The 17878-nt window shown below is 32.7% G+C and overlaps 1 protein-coding gene across 1 annotated transcript in view; it reads right to left on the bottom strand.

The window, feature by feature from the left end:
• The window catches only part of LOC118201210 (motile sperm domain-containing protein 2-like), a 50621-nt gene that overhangs the window by 18232 nt on the left and 14511 nt on the right, over positions 1 to 17878 (bottom strand). Inside the window, exons 2-5 of the mRNA XM_085815257.1 lie at positions 16593 to 16745; positions 13132 to 13218; positions 12885 to 13039; positions 2143 to 2203 (exon numbers count right to left, since the gene is read on the bottom strand). Of these exons, the coding sequence (XP_085671383.1) occupies positions 2143 to 2203; positions 12885 to 13039; positions 13132 to 13218; positions 16593 to 16745 (456 nt within the window). The remainder of the gene's footprint in view (positions 1 to 2142; positions 2204 to 12884; positions 13040 to 13131; positions 13219 to 16592; positions 16746 to 17878) is intronic.

Genomic DNA, 17878 nt, shown 5'->3' with positions numbered 1-17878 from the left:
TTATTCAGGCTTTAACGCGTCTCGCAGTTACATCAAAATGTAATTAATACGGTCTTAATGCCACTTTTAAAACTTTTTTCAGTGGACCGGGTTGAACATAAATTTCTCATTAATTTCAAACTGTGAGATTGCCTGCGGCCACATTCATTCTTGCTCAATTAACTCTTTCAAGTTTTGAAATAATTACATATGAATTTCATTCTGAGTAACAGTCAACCTGAAAATCACGTGAGTGGCGGGAAAGAGGCAGTAAGGAAAATCATTGCTACGGAGTATTTTGCAAATTGCCACCTTGACTTTAGGGCTAAGGTAATATTTTTGTTTGTTGCTCTTACAACAGTTAAATAAGGTAGTATAGCTTGACCATATGTTTGAGGGATGATAATATTTTCAGGTTATGCACAATAAAATCCGCGAACCACACCAAACCAATTATTTTTCAAGATAGCTGTTGTTTAGTCATTTGGAAGGTAACTATGCAACTAGCTATTAACAACCATTTATGTATTATGTTTGACAAAACTGGAGAACCATCGCGTTCTCAGTTTTAAAAAAACTACATAAGAATTTAGCCCATAAAAGTAATAATGCAATCTTATCATGTTGGTTACACAAATGAAAAACTGTGTAAAAGACTATAAATTTATAGAAAAGAATTACAAATTTATAGCCATAGCTAAGATTAATTCATTTGCGAATTCTTCCTCATACAATTTAAATAAGTAATGATGCCCGTTAAAACTTTTTAAATGATTTTTTTTACTTAAGCATTCCAACATACGGATATTTGAAGCTGTTAGAACTTGAAGCATTTACCTCATAACTCATTTACTCATTTCATAACTCATTCATAATTGCGAATATTCGTAAGTCATTTTAAGTAAAATTTAGAAGCTTTAAAATTATAATATTAAATCTCAAAGGTTAGGAAACGCATATTTCTCTTGTAAAAAAAATCATGTGAACAAAGCTTTATTTTTAAGTTAGAGCGCCATAAAGTTGCAGGGCGTCTTAAAAGATGGACAGAGACGCAACATATAAACAAGACAGCTCCCTTCTCCAACAAAAAATATTCGACTCTGAAGAACTCTAAAATCTCCAAACGGATAAAAGGTGTAATTTCCAATTGCAGTTTCGTTGCTATACGTATTTCATACCCAAAAGCAGAAAAATCAAACATAGATTAAAATAACTCTGAGCAGAAAGAAATAACGATAATCTGTGGCAAGTGTTGACAAGCTGTACAGCAGAAAGCAAGTCCAAGCTTCACAAAAATAAAAGACGTAGGATAATTGATACTTTATCCACCTTCTTATATCGAAGATGATTTATCAATTCAGAAGTTTAAATTAATTATTAGGAAGAATATTATGGATGCGGTTCTCTTTACGATTACCATAAAGCGTATTTTGTTTCATCTTTCTAGTGCGCTACCATAATTTGCTTAGCTTAACATTAAAATATTGAAAGGTTTAAAGCTATAAAAGCTGAAGAAATTCGAACGTACAAAATATAGAGAACAGTAATATAATAAAAATGGCATATTATTGTGCTTTTAACAAGCGATTACAGTAGCTGCGATTAATATAGTATTCACTCTCCTTTTTTCCGCCATAAATTTAATGAATTTATGGAATTATGTTGTATTAATTGTCTTGTAATCAGACAGTTTTAAACATGCCTAAGCAGCATGGGAAAGACTTCCGAGTAAATAAAGTATGAAAAAGGAATAAACATTTAATTCAACTTGAAAATTTGAATATGTATTCATCTTTTATTGAACGACTATTAAATTAAGTAGGTTTAATACAGCGTTTAGGAATTTGATTCCGAAGATGTATGTTAAATGTACGAGATAATAAATAAACTATTTTACTCTTTGTGCAATTAAGACATTTAGAAGTTATTTTAATCTCCTTATTAACATTAATTGGAAAACTTTCAATATTTATCAGCATCATTTTATGCGATAAATATATTTTCATTTCGTCTATTTTACAAATTCATTAATTTGCTTACAAACATTTATTGCTACTGTAAAAGGAATGAATCTGAAATTTCCTCAACAGAAAGCAATTAATTATTAGCATTTCCGAGAAGTTCAAATTTATTATTAAATCTTCTGATCCATATTTGACTTACCCAAGGCCCAAGGATAATGTCGCTTGAAGACATTCAATATGAAGCGAATCATATCCAGATCCTGCAATTAAAGAGATTAAAAGTTAGAACTTAATCGGCTAGTGCTGATGTATTTTATGCTGTTACCAGAACTCGCAATGAAGTGAAAAGTAAAGGCATTAAAAGTTATTAAGAATTACATAAGATCAAATTTAGTTGATCGACAAGAAACTTGTTAGTTCACTCAATATTCATTTGCTTTTTATGCATTTTAACATCAAATTTTTAGCAGGGAATAAGCTTTTTTATACAGTTACAGGGCAGGAAAAGGAAGAAGATTAAGAAAGTCACATTTCTTCAACTTTAATTTATTTATGGAACTTCTTTGCATAAAAGTCTTCAATTACGAATTATCCATTCGAATCAATCAAACAGCATTTTTGACGGGCCGAAAAAGGTCTTTTATCTTCCACAATAAAAAATATTTCATAAAATGTTATGAAAATGCGTCGCAGCACTTAAGGAATTATCTACACTTAAGTATTCACAGAAAAGTGAATTATTAACTCTTATAAATACATAAAATGCCAGCATAGCATCAAAGAAATACTTAAATATCAAGGATAAAGTTTCTACTTGATAAGAAAAAAGAATTACAAGCAAATTCTTTATGAATGTGTTATCGTAAATTCCGACAGTTCACACACCGCTGGACTAATAGTTGTGTGATGACAGATCCCGCCTTTCAGAGTTTTATTTACACTTATTTTAAATTAATTACACACAATTAATTTTTACATTAAATGGGGATTATTTACACATAATTAACTAACACATACATAGATATTGTGATGCTTCTTTGGCGATAATAAGCAACTCCAATGATGGAACACAGCAATAACTTTTATTTAACACTCAAAAATGGCGACATACAAACAAGAAGAGATAACATATTCTAACATTTAAAAATAAATTACATTCTTCGTGCGAGAGTCGCACGTGGCACTCGAGGCTGGTTTCAAATATTGCCATTCACAAATAACTTAATGTTCATTTATTTAAATTATTTAATCTACAAGATTTTAATATTATTTAAAGCTGTTACAACCTCTCCCCCAACGGAGAGACTTTTGCCGAAGGTAAAAGTTCTGTAAAATTCGAAATTTTATAAACACGGCTTGCTCGATTGCTTAAAGAGAAAAGGTTACTTCTCTCATAAGTTTCCAAATTTCAGGCCAAAATTTTTAAGTTTTAAACAAATATTTTTATACCACATTTAAGTAGAAAAAGATGCAAAATGATAAAATTAGTCTTCCTTTTTTCCTTGACGGCGCCTAGATTTTTTCCATGGTGGACCAGTTCCTCGGCTATAATTCACAGCAAAGCATTTCCTCAGTTCATCTGTGCCTTTTGGATAATATTCATTTGTCATTTGCTTTCGACAATTGTTTTCTTCGTCTATTAGTAGCGGCTTTGATATTAAATCAAAAGCCGAAAGATGATGATAACGCTGCATTTCAAAATGATTCCCAATATTAATTTCTTTATCGTTTTCCAGTTTTTCGTGAACATCTTCCACGATTAATTCCAGTGATTTTACTTCTTCAAAGACATCTCTGGATGCTTTATTTTCTTCCTTCATCGGTTCCAAGATCTTCTCTTCAGCTATTTTTCTTTTCCTTTGAGATCTAGTAGAGACGGCATTAACCTGATAAAGATGACTATCAGGTTCCTTTCTTTGTTTATTCAACAGTGCAAAAGTTCGATTGCCTAATAAATACCTTCCTTTGTCGAGTTCATTTGTAATAATGGCAGCCTTAGTTATTACTCGCCCAAGATCGCAATTTAGTTCGATCTCAGCCAATGGTAAACAGGTTGGATTCAAGTCTAATGGCTGTTGCACCCACACATTTTCACCTGTGAGCATTTCCGGCGTGATGTATTTGCGACAAACTATATCAATACTAGCACCTGAATCCCTTAATATAGGAATTTTATGACCATTTACGTAACCCATACTAGTATAAGGTAATAGAAATTTATCCTCTGGTTTTGCACTAATTCTGTTAAGATTAGCAGGAGATTCAGTACTATTCTTAAGTTTTGGACATTGGGGCCTTAAATGTTGATAGGACCCACACTGATAGCATTGTGGCGTCTTTCGTTTTTCATATTTATCATCTGGACGTGGACTTCTAGGTCTATGAAACAAGCTTTGCGTATTAAATCCTGATGACATTTTGTTTTCAGTTTTATTTTTATTATCTGAACTCAATTTACCTTGAGTTAGTGCATTGTATCTTTCTTTCTGCCTATCCACTACAGGCTTTTTTTTAAAGTTTCCGCAAACGTTTTCATAGGCATCAAGTTTTTCAGCTAATTTTTTAGATGAAATCATCTCTACCCACTCATCAAGAAAATGATCTCGAATTTCAGGAGGAACTCGACGCTTAAGTTGGTCAATCACCATCAAATCTAGCAACTGATCAAAAGTCTTAACTCCTAGACCAGTCACCCATTCCTTGCAATAACTTTCTATTTCATAATTGAAATCCACCCATGTGGATTCGGTACTCTTTTGATGTTTCATAAATTTCTGCCTAAACTTTTCCTGGCTTAGTTTAAACCGTCTTAACAATAAATTCTTCACGTGTTCATAGTCTTTAGCTTTATCGGAGGGTTCTCTAGCTATTAACTGGGTTACTTCGTAAGGAAGTAGTCCTAGTAAATGAGATACAAATTCTTCTTTATCAATTTTAGCCCATTCTGCTTGCCTTTCAAACAATAGCAAATATAGACTGATATCTTCTTTCTTGTCATCGAATTTCTGCATAAGGTGACGCAGCTCCGTTTTCGGCCGGATCTGTCCGGTATTTTAAGACTTTGTCTCTGCTTCAAGTCTTAATCTCTCTAATTCATACTGTTCTTTCCTTCTCCGCTCTTCCGCTTCTTCCTGTCTCCTACGTTCTTCTCTTTCCCTTTCCTTCCTCTCTTTCCGTTCTTCTCTTTCCTCCCTCTCTTTCCGTTCTTCCCTTTCCTCCCTCACTTTCCGTTCTTCTATTATTGTGTCTAAGACTCCTTTGACGAATACTTCATCATAATCTCTACTTTCAACAATTTTCTGTTTTAAATCGACTATTTTCAAATCTGCAGTCACATGAACTCCCAGTTCAGCCGCGAGATTTTGCAAATCTTCCTTACGAGCTCTTCCTAAGTAAGACATTGTTTCTATGTTTAAAATTAACGAACACTGTTTTCTTTATATTTCCTCAAAATAGCTCAATTCAATTACTTTAATTAATTAATGCAGTCAGGAATCACGAAATTAAATGCACTTTGTTAAGTACGTATACCTCAAAAATGAAATATTTAAATTATATGAAGTTCATTCTCTCTACCACATTAATTGTGATTAAAATAAGAATAATAACATAGAGCAATATATATATCTACCGTCTGCACAACTAAAATGAATATTAAATATAATATCAAATGCGGTAATAAAATAAGACAATTTATTATTAATAGGAAGTAATAATCTGGTATCACTAATATTGCGTTCAGTGATGAACTAATAAAGCAATTCTATATAAACATTAAGTAATAATCTGGTATCACTAATATTATGTTCAGTGATGAACTAATAAAATAAAAATACGCACGATTATTCGATCTCGGTCAGTGCCTCCAAAATAATTATGACTGTGATGCTTCTTTGGCGATAATAAGCAACTCCAATGATGGAACACAGCAATAACTTTTATTTAACACTCAAAAATGGCGACATACAAACAAGAAGAGAAAACATATTCTAACATTTAAAAATAAATTACATTCTTCGTGCGAGAGTCGCACGTGGCACTCGAGTCTGGTTTCAAATATTGCCATTCACAAATAACTTAATGTTCATCTATTTAAATTATTTAATCTACAAGATTTTAATATTATTTAAAGCTGTTACAATATGTTAAAAATTATTTAATCAAAATTTACTGAATTGTCATGAATTTACTGAATTTACTGAATGAACTGTCATATACATACAAATAAAATAACACTAGTAATCATAGTGAAGAGATAAGAAACGTTTTGAGGAAGTAAAATCTCATCGAAGAATTATATGTAAAATCGAAGAATTATATGTAAAAAATTTATATATCCACCAACGAAATTACCTTTCAGACTTTTAGGTTCTGTCACCAGAGAATAAAAAATAAATGCACTGCATACAATACCCCTCCATCAATAACGATTTCCCTAAACTTAATTTTCTTGGTATTCTCAATTCTGCCATTATATTCCGGGTATACGCGATTGAATTTTAGTAACTCTATAAAATGCACTTGAATTGAAATTTCGGATTTATTCAAAAAGAAAATTTTTCCATGATCCTTAGCGTTATTTTCTTCATTGCACTATTTCCCATTTTCAGTGCCAGCAAAATCTAAAAAGTGCTATCAAAAATTTGCAGCCGACATTTATGTGGGATATAAATAAGTCAATTACGAAGTGCATTTAAGTTTGAACTCAACGTGCGAAAAGTCGAAATAAATGCTCGATTCTTGCCATTCAATTTAAAAATTAATCATATATGTTCAAAATTAATATGAAGAAACAGAGGAATAGTCAGGCGCAGGTTGAAGCAATGCCGGCACTTGTGTAGACATATTAAGGCCTTTAAGCTTTCGACCCGGATGAAATTTCGAGGAAGGACACCCCGGGAAGCGGTCTGAGGGTATCTCCCTTTTAATCTACCAGCAACTTCTTTAGATTATTTTGGCTCTTCGTGAATTTTGAGTGCCTCTTTTCCGCACAAACACTATACGGTTACAAATATACTTATTTCAATTTGAATGGGTTTTGCTGAGAGATTTTTTTTTATACTGATGCATTTAAAGATTGCCGCTGAATTTGCCATTCTTAATTTCATCAGAAGTCGAAATTTTGCTTACGTTCAAAATTTAACCTGAATTATAGGCATTAGGGGGTTATCGAAATTCTACTTTACTTAACAACACATTAAGCCTCGACTACGTCCCTCTTACCTAATTAATGTTTTACAAGGAGAAAGCTGGACAATAAATCTCTATTTAATATGATAAAAAACGAAGATGGAGAATTTCATATTTCAGATGTTGAATATTAACAATTATGACAACCAGTTTCAAACTATGCTTTCACTTCTTACCAAAATTAAAGATTAATTTGGAAAAAAAAAATTCAACCAGTTTCACATGCAGTAAATATTTATGGATTTTTTTGCAAAAGACTACAAAAATCGACTTACGCATATAGGTTAACGAATAAAAATCATGGAATAATTTTTACCTCCATACATGAAATATTCAAAATAGGTGATAAGTGGATGCACATTGGTTGGTTATTTAGTTATGGCAAAGCGCTCGAAGGCTATCTGTCTAAGGGAAGGGATGCCTTCATGAACGGGAATCGAGTCCCGGATCGAATTACCAGTGTTTAGCGACTTTAACCGCTCGGTGGCTGGTGAGCAAATACACATTGAAATTCGGTATTGAGTCAATACGTTTTCTGAGAGTGATGTTGTACAGTAATTAAGTTACTTTGATGCTGGAGACGTGAAAAATGAGCAATGCCCTCGCCGGGGCTCGAACCTCGGAACCTCTTGAACACGCGCCGAGTGTGCTGACCATTACATCACAAAGGCATGCTAAAAAAACGGGAGAAATACCTTATAGTGGGCGTTCATTAGTTATAACTCAAAGGCATGATTTAAGTGAAGGTTAGAAATGGCGGTTGATTAGTAGACTCGAGAAGGGGGAATACAACTCAATGTCGTCTTAGATCAGAATATCCCCCGAAATGTCCATTTTTTAAATGGTGAAATCAGCCTGGTCGAGAACATTAAACAGCAACGAAGACCGTTTTCGATCATTATAAGCTCGAAGAAACCGTAAAGCCACTACCAAAGAATTAGATTTAGATCTTGAGACTGCCACAAGAATTCGAATCAGTCGTTCTACAGCTGCACGACACAAATTTCATTTAAATTTAATATTTTGAGATTAATCAACAGATAAATTAGGTAATTTATGCTAAATAATGCAACTGCATAAATTATTTTGAATTATTTAAGTAATCGTTGCGTTTGTTTCTATGAATATCTTTTAATTTTGATAAGCAATGTATACAGTCAACGGCGATAAGCGAAGAATGCATTCATGCAATATAGCTAATGATGTGTTGCAGCAGATATTCAAATATTCGGTTTATTTAAGCAGAAAACTTTTAATTATTACGTCAAAATAATTAGCATTTCCAATAGCTCGTCATATTAAAATTCTATAAGAAATAAATCTCATTATTTTGCGGTTTTCCCCTTCTTATATTTAGTAATGTTTTTAATTTTTTAATTTTAATTCCTGAACACCATTACCATGGAATGAATGCAGTTAAGTTGTGTGCAGCAAGCCTCCACATTTATTCAACGTCAAGTGTGTTCACTGCGACCGCTGAATGACAACGCGAAATTGACGGCTACAACTGGTTTGTTCTTCTCTGCTGTTGGGCTCCGAAGGTATAGGACGGCGTCTGGCTGTCCTCACCTCGGCTGACGCGTGTGCCATTTTTGTTCATTTTCGTACTTTTTTTTACTGCCATCTCCGTAGCTGGATGTAAAGCCATGGTATTCCTTCTAGTAAAGAAATTGGAACTGAAGATACAACTAAAAATATCTATATACCTAACAACTACTGATAATTAATGATGTTCTATAATTTAAAAATCTTCGAAAAGACTTCATGTGCACGTGCTCCTCTTTCCGAATGATTTAAAACTTCGCCTTGTGCTTCTTAAAAAATATATTGGGATAACTAGCTAACTCAATTTCCGCCGTTAATAAAATTGACATTTTTAATCACGAAACTTTGCTTTACGTTGATGGAATGAGATCTATTTTCATTGGAATATTACGCATTTCTCGTACGAGAAGTTAGGATTCAAAATGGTAGAGCTATTATTCCTCTGTCTGGCGATATTTACTTAATTTCTGCTGGTACTGATTCAAAATTTAATGATGTCAAGATATAATAAATATTAATTGATTTGTATTATTTGAATTGTCATTCTTTGGGGGTAAGTTACTTTCATTTTATATTGCTCTCAGATCACACATTTCATCCTGCACGTTTATCAAGTATTTCTGGCTCATTGCGTTATTTTCTCCAGCAGGTTGCAACGCTTATTTTAATTCAAATGCCAAAGCAGAGCTCTGAGATTCGAATGAATTTCGATACCCTGCCTTATATTCTGTTGGTTAGAACACTCTAATTCACTCTATCATTCTAGTTCGACAAGAATGGGGGGGGGAGAATATAGATTAATCAGGAATACTGATTCATTAGGTGAGCTTTCTCAATTTTTTCAGTATAATCATGGAAAATGTTCACATTTGCTATCTGAGCATTCGAGGCGAAATTTCAGAAGTCATTAGAAAAAAATAACAAATTCAGTTAGTAAATCAGTAGCAAACCTAGAAGGCGCATGCACAGATTTTTCCTAAGGGGAGTAGGAACAAATTAACCTTCCAAAAATTGATTTTTCATTTTGATTTTTAAAAAATAAAGGGAACATTGCTAGTCTCAAAATTATAACGTGTTTAGATTTTTAGTACAAATGCTAGTAAAGTATGACAGACACGCACCTTTTGTAAAGAGAGAGTTTCAAAAGAGGCGTCTTTTAAACAGCTTTTAATTGAGACTTATCAGCAATTTTCGTACTTATTACGTTCTGTATATGTCAACAGTGTTAACGAGTAAACATTTCTTTTCGGAATTACGTCTATGAGCACTAAAAATTATTTTTAGAGATCTCAAGTCGAAGAAGTATTTACATAAACATATACATGGACGGACTGAAACTTCGAAAAGGAAATCGGAGAGGCAAAATAGTTATATGTTTTATAAAGAAGTTATTTTTTGTTGAAATGGAGTGCCGAAAATTTAAAAGTTTAATATATATATACAGCAATAAATGGCAAATTCCATTCTTCAAATTAAAAAAAAAAATTATGAAATCACTCAGGAAGCAACAGTCTTTAAAGGACAAAATAAAATGAAACATGACACTACAGTTTACAACGAGATTATGGTGCTAGGAAGTTAAAAAATAAAATAAATGTAGTTGATAAGAAAGATTTTTTTTCATTTTCCCATTTTTCTCAAAACGAGTTTTTTTAATAATTAGACACATTTTTTATAAAACAATGTTAATATGTATATATACATGGTGTCCCAGTACCACGTTTCAGAAATTCTAGCAGGGGTAGGGGGAACTTCGATTATTCGGAATCATATAAGCAATGCAAGGTCGGAAATGCTATCCTGACACACTGGTGTACACAGAAACATCAGAAATTAAACGACTTTAGGTAAGTTAATATGAGTTTTAATAACAAATTTACATGAACAAAAGTAGCATCAGTCAAAGATAGTGTAGAAGTTTCGTATATCGAGTTCAGTGCACGTCTCACATCTACGGAGCTTGGAATTCCGAATATTCTGGAATATTCCAGGCATATCTACAATTTCCCCGAGAGCTACTGCGATCGTGCAACCAGCTCCTCGGCGTTGTCAACGTAGATGTAATAAACCAGTGTCTTCATATGCCCCCCATAAGAAATCAAGACATAATAGGTCCCGTAATCAAGCAGGCCAACGCACTGGAACACCACGTCCGATCCACTGTTGACCAAATCTGACGTCTAAGTGGATACGAACGTTATGATTGAAACGGGCAAGGAAACCATATTGTTTCTCGCATCGATACAGAACTCTGTTTGTCATCTAAAAATTGTAGCATGACTTGTTGCAGAAAGATCAAGTAGCTGCAATCGGTTAGACGGAAAGGCAGCAGGTACGGATCGATGAGGGGATCCCCCAAAACGCCGGCCCAAACATTAGCCGAAAACCGAACCCGCGCTGCACGACTTCGTGTTGCATGAGGGAATTTCATGTTGCATCTCTTTCGTCCAGTGATCAGCGTTATGTGTGTTGAATATTCCTTTCCTTGTGAAGGAAGTCTTATCGATGAACAATACATTAGCAATGAAATGGGAATCTGTAGCACATGTTTCATGATATCATTGTGCAAAAGCAATACGAGGTGTACAATCGCCCAGTTGAAGTGCATGGATACGTTGCACGTGAAAGGGATGCATTTCATTTCTGAGAATCCTCCAGATGCTGGAACAGGAAACCCTAACTGCGTGCACTACATTTCGTGTACTCAAATTTGGAGTCCCCTGTACCTGATGTAGCACATTCTCTTTGATGTCTGGTTGTCCGTGCTGATAGTGCCCGATTCATTCCAGCTCTTCGAAATAAACCTATTTCAGCTAACATCCAGTGCAGCCTTGCGAAGAAATTATGGCTAGGTGTACGCCTCATAGGCGTACGAGAATTGTGTGGCGAGAGCGTACGAGAATTGTGTGGCTGACCCACTACAATCTACAGGTCCAAATGCGTATCAGCTAACTTCGCGTCCGTAAAAGTATTCATCCTACTAACCTCGCGTCCTTGTGCGAAATGACGAATCCCTGCAAAGATCTCTCGGAACTTTCGCGCAACGCCATGTATCACGTCAGAAAAGCAGTTCAGACCCTGCATTTCTATATGATTTCGAGTCGTTGGGCTGCACCCTACCCTTCTAGAAGTTCTGAAACGTGGTACCGATACACTCTGTATATTGATTTATGATGCTATAATTTTTCGCGGAAGATGAAAAAAAATGACGTTTGAGTCATGGCCGAGAAGATTATTGCATAGATTGACTATTGCACTGATTGGAAAATCGCAGCTGGCTTGATGGTTAAAACATCATTTTTATTTTTCGCAGGAACAATTATTCAGAAATACATTTTTGTTGAAAACTGGTTCAACACTAAAGATGCTAAAAGCGCTCAATTTCCATATACGCGGTACTACATATACTGAGAATTTCCCTATATATTCCATTCTACATATATACCCATTATATTTCATATATATATATATATATACAGGGCGAATCATAATTCATCATCAATATTTGGTGGGGAGGTAGGGAATGAGAAAAGAAGGAGATTTCACGAATGCATGGGCGCATATGCCAGGTAGTAGGGCAAAATAACCCCAGTTCAATGATGGAAAGAACACATAAAAAGGAAGTAGTAAGGAAAAAAAAACATTTATTATCTTACATGTAACATTTCTTTGCATCGGTTTAACAGACTTACAAGAGGTGCTCGAACTGCTGACCATGTGCTAGAATGCATGACTCACAACGGCGTTGCATGGACAACCGGACCTTCTGGAATATGCCTGGCATTTACATGCATATCTGCAAGTTCATTCCACATATACCGGTTCATGTTACTTCTGCAAAGTCACCTAGTCGAATGACGACTGGCTGCACACGTCAAACAGTTGCGCTTATGTATGGATGTTGTGTACACACAGCGCCCTCTACACAACCATGCGCTCGACTGCGCCCATACTTTCCTATGTGAAATCTCCTTCTTTTCCTAATTCTCTACCTCCCCACCAAATATTGATGATGAATTCTGAATCATCCTGTATATATACTGATGTGATACGTAAATACATGAAATGTAAAATAAGACACGTGTAACTATATAATTGGATATATGTAATCCTTTTTTGGAAGTGTAATACGAAATTCATAAACAGTCCTTATAGATTTTATATCTCGATGAAAGTATTTAGAACGTAACAGAATATCCATCTTACCATATTCCCAATGCCAGAATCTGTACAATCGAATAGTATACTAACAACGCCCCAGTTTGAAGCTCGGATGCCTTTCTCTACCCAATACAGCATGTACTGCTGTTGCAACTTTCTCGTTTCTTCTTTTTTGAAGTGTGTCTTGCATCTAACTACAACTGCAATATGAACGAAATGCTCAGTAAAATTCCTTTCTAAAAATTTTATATAAACTATTTACAAGGGAATTAACGCTCTATGTTCTACTTACCTACTGGATGATCCCTGACATCTTTGTTGTATAATATGACTGCTCTTACGTTGAAGTATTCTATTGGAAGATCGCTCTTTTTTACAGCTGTAAGAAATAAACAAATAATGCTGCACTTAAATACACTTTATAGTTTATAAAAATTAAATTTTGAGAAATTTTATCTAGTAACAATTATCAAATGAACAGCTTCTAAATGATGCCATGAAGACTTTCATTTAGCATTTTTCTATGTTTTTAAATTCATGCTATGGCATTAAGTTTTACTAACGAATGTCATTTCATTAAATTCTTTCCTTTCTACCTCTTTTCGTCACGAGGCTCCGTTTGTTCCAAAATTTATGTCGATCTGAGTGGCAAGCAGTTCTATTATAAATTTCTCAGATATTCACGAATAAGAGTGTGAGAATTTGACCTGCGCTCCGCTGCACTGCCGATCAAAGAAAATCAAGAATTTTCGTCGCTAATGCTAAAGTTGCTGGGGATATTTTAAAGTGAGGCTCCTGTTTGGTAAATTTGAAATTCTCTCGTGGTTTACGAAATCTTATAGTCTCTAATAGAATTTAGTTTGTTTAATTTATATTCATTTTGAAAGGAAGCTTTACCTGGAAACCAGGTCCAGGTTGGCTAATTAATTTCATGTTTGTATATTTTAATTTATTCACTCACAAGTGTAGAGGTGGAATAAACTTGAAGTGCTTTAATTCTTTATCTATTTATTTGATAGTTAGCTGTTCTGTTGGTGAAAATTAATAGCATAAAACAAACGTAACACCTTACTTTTTACGGTAAATGACATCGCTAAGTTAGTTAAAAGCCACAGCAGGTATTATAATATTTATAATATAATCTGATATAAGTAAAGTAAACAGGAACGAATACACTTCATTGATTAAACTGTAAAGTAAATAAGTATTTTTACTCGCATTATCATAAATTTAAATTCTATATCATTATTTAATGCCTTACTCATGGTGAAATTCAAAAGTATTAAATGCTATATATATTAAAAAATCAAAAAAACTCATTATGTGAAGGGAAAAGTGCCTGCAGTTACAGTAACGGATAAAATTAAAGAAATGATTTTATTTTGCACTTTCACAATGCAATTTTCAAAAGAACACTGTCAAAAAATAAGCAAAAATATTGTAAATCGGATACAATAAACTATCAGCTTTGATCAAATCAGAAGTCAAAAATTGAATCAAATCTGAAAAATTAGTCTGCAACACAGCTGTGTCTAAATACCTAACAGTAATAAATTATGACGTGAAGATATTTCTTTAGCATTTTTCTGTGTTTTTTAATTCATAAAACTTTAATATGATTTGATGTTAGTGAAATGAACTGAATATAGTAAATTTCATTTTATTGAATTAAATATTATTTATTTTTCAAATTATATTATGATAAAGAAGTTTAAACATTATGTTATTATTCAATACCAGTTATTCATGATGAAATTGGAAAGCATTAAATAAATATTATATAATAAAAACCACGGAAATCCGTTACACGAAGGAACGGGAAGCCTGCATTTACAGAAATGGCTAAAATGAAAGAAAGGAATTAATTTTAATCTTTCACGAAGCAATTTACTAAACAGCATTGTCAAAAAACAATTCAAACAGCATTGAAAGGGGGTCCAGTAAATTTACTCTCTTGAATCATATCTAACATATTTGTCAATAACACAGTTGTATCTAAATTCCTAGCAAATAATTATATAATATCTTCATTAGATTAATGCTTATAATTGCAATTTTTTTTATACTGCCAACGCCTTTTATATATATCTTGTTAATACTTTTTTGTATACTTATTTGTACCATTTTTATATGTATTTTTTACGATCAAATCTAACATATTTGTCAGTAACACAGTTGTATCTATATTCCTGTCAAATAATTATATAATATCTAATATATAGTAACAATAATATACATGAAGTGATTTAATCAGTAATAAATATTAACATATACGAAGTTATTTCATTAATAAATAATTACCTATCCGAAAAATGATTCTCTCAGTGTAAATGAATGCTATATATTGTATATTTTTTTACAGGTTTCGCATATTTTTATTCATTTCACGTGCAGAATAAAAAAAAAAAAATCTTTTATAAAATGTGGGGAAAAAATTCGTAAATTTGGTTTTATACAAATGAAATTTCGAAAACTTGGATAAGAAGTCAATACTGTGCACGCTGCATTGTATGCCGATTTCTAAGAGCTATGATACATGGAATATTTCTGAAATCTTCCTCGTAAAAGAGTGATCAGAAGTTACTGGTGATTCAGCATCATAGCAAAATATGATTATATTTTATATAATTACCCTAACTTCATCACATAAAATCTTTACAAATGTATTTTTTCATAACAAAGCGTATGAAATGAGTTTGTTTAAAGCTGAAATAACGGTAATCACTCAACATTTTGCAAATTGTTAAAATCAAGTAACTTCATTGCATTAATACTTATAATTGCAAAATTTTTTAAGTCAACGCCTTTTATACATATCTTTTTAATACTTTTTTATGTATATTTATATGTACCTTTTTTATTTGTGTTTTTTTACGGTCAATAAAAGAAATGCGTGTATACTTCTGATATAAGACAATTTAAGCACAATCTTTAAAGAACGCATTTACCATTGTGTTTTTGACTTTAACTAAATGAAAACCGAAGAATCATTCGAATTTCAGCTAATTATGCTTCTTTAAAATCAGAATTTTGACATTTTACACACATTCCTTTTAATTACTTCATTTTAGGTCGTTTAAGTCATTTTAAGTTCATACTTTAGGGAAAAGGCAATAAAAGTGGCATGCCTGCATGATAATGCGTTTATTCCTTTGTTTGCTTTTGGTTTATCTTCAAGAGAAATGGACTACATACAATTTTACGCACATTTTTATAACGCATTTAAATACATTTTTCATTTGGCAAGATGATATTCAAAATAGTATAAAAATTCGGAAGTCGTCAAAACGCAAATCGGAAACATTTCATTCTTGCAGATGCGTTCTAGAGAAAGCGCACATAACGCGTTCTGTGCTATTACTTACTAATACATGAAAAAGCTAAATGATGTAACTCATACAAACAAAGAATCAATAAAATGAACTGATTACATTTTATTTCTTCATTAATTTAAAAGCTTATTTTTCAATTCATAAAACGTGATGAGATTGGAAGATAAAGCGAAATACAAGTTAATTACATGGGCTGAATTAGTTAATTAAAACTGCCAGAAAGCAGACAATATAAAATCATATACGTTGCTATACTTAACACTCTTGCACTGACTTAGCTGCGGCTAAAATTCTTCGAAGGCATTTTATTGCATAAATAGTTTACATTCATCATAAAAAATTATTTAAAAGAACGCCTCAACAGATAAAAATGTTCAACAGAACACAAAACTGTTATACAATTGTACTACTAGATACTTACTGTTGACTTCCATATCATTTCTGAATTTCAGCGATTCTTTAAGCATTTTGTAAGCCAACTCAACATCTTGCTCCGTATGTAGTAGATATCGTCCAATATACCAGTCATTTTCTTTAACTCTTTTGATGTCATCGGGATGGTAGTTTTTCGCTTCTGCAAGGAAAGAAAGCAGTCTTAAGTGTCAGATTTAGAATAAACAAAAAAATCTTCCTTTAAGCACTGGCTTTTTATTTATTACCAATATTAAGAGATGCAGTTTAATTTTTTTTTATTTTATTCAATGATAAGCTAAATATAGCAGTCATCAAATATTTCAGATACAGCATTTTTGTTCAATTAATATTCTGATCTCAGTTTACTACATTTTATTTATTTAGCCCTTTATTTTAATCTAACATGTAAAATGAAAGAGAATGCATCTTTTTACTACAGTATTTTTTGCAAATATGAAAATCTTATTATTAAATTAAGATAAAGTTTAATTAATCAAAAGCATTATTTTTAACCTCCCTCCAATTTATAGATAACGGAGGAAATGTTTTCGGTCCCAAAATTCGATAGTGAGTTAGTTCTCAATGAATCTTGCTATGATGTTTGAGTGTGACGTTCCATGATACTGTTGTATCAGCCTTCCAAATTCTCTATATTCATATAAAGAACAGATTAGATTTTAGGAAAATCGGAGAGTCGGAGTGATACTTTACGGGATGTTCGTAGCAGTGTAATGAATAACAGGAAATAACTTTTTACTTGTTTCCTATAATAGTTTTAAATAAAAAACGGTATTAAACTACAATTAAAAACTTTTCAATTTTAGTATTTAAGACTTTAATAATATCAATGAGAACAACATATTAGTTTTGGGCTAAAATTAATAGACCGGATGTGATACTTTACTTGAAACTCTGAACAGACTTTCGAAAAGAAATATATTAGAAGATAATCCAAAACTTTTCAAATTTGGTAACTAAAATAGGCGTGTAATTGAGAACAATATATTACATTTGTAGAGTCATTAGCCATATTTTGGAAGCAAGAGAGCTTGAAAATTTAGCAACCGACTTTGCCGGGAATCGAACCACGCACCGCGAAATACCAGCTCAGCGTGCTGACCACTATACCACGAAGACTCGCTTGGAAAGCGGGAGAAATACCTTATACATTTATATAAACATTTAATGTATTAGAATTATTCTAAATACGACGACAATAAGCTCATTATGAAGACAAGTTCTCGTTATGAAGCAGCTAAATGTAGTCTCAAACCTCAATATATTCGTTTCACT

The sequence above is a fragment of the Stegodyphus dumicola genome, chromosome 4, assembly GCF_044657685.1.
Source record: "Stegodyphus dumicola isolate Sdum_Otavi_A_Nest chromosome 4, ASM4465768v1".
Taxonomy (NCBI): domain Eukaryota; kingdom Metazoa; phylum Arthropoda; class Arachnida; order Araneae; family Eresidae; genus Stegodyphus; species Stegodyphus dumicola.
This window is presented reverse-complemented; position numbering and strand designations above follow the sequence as displayed.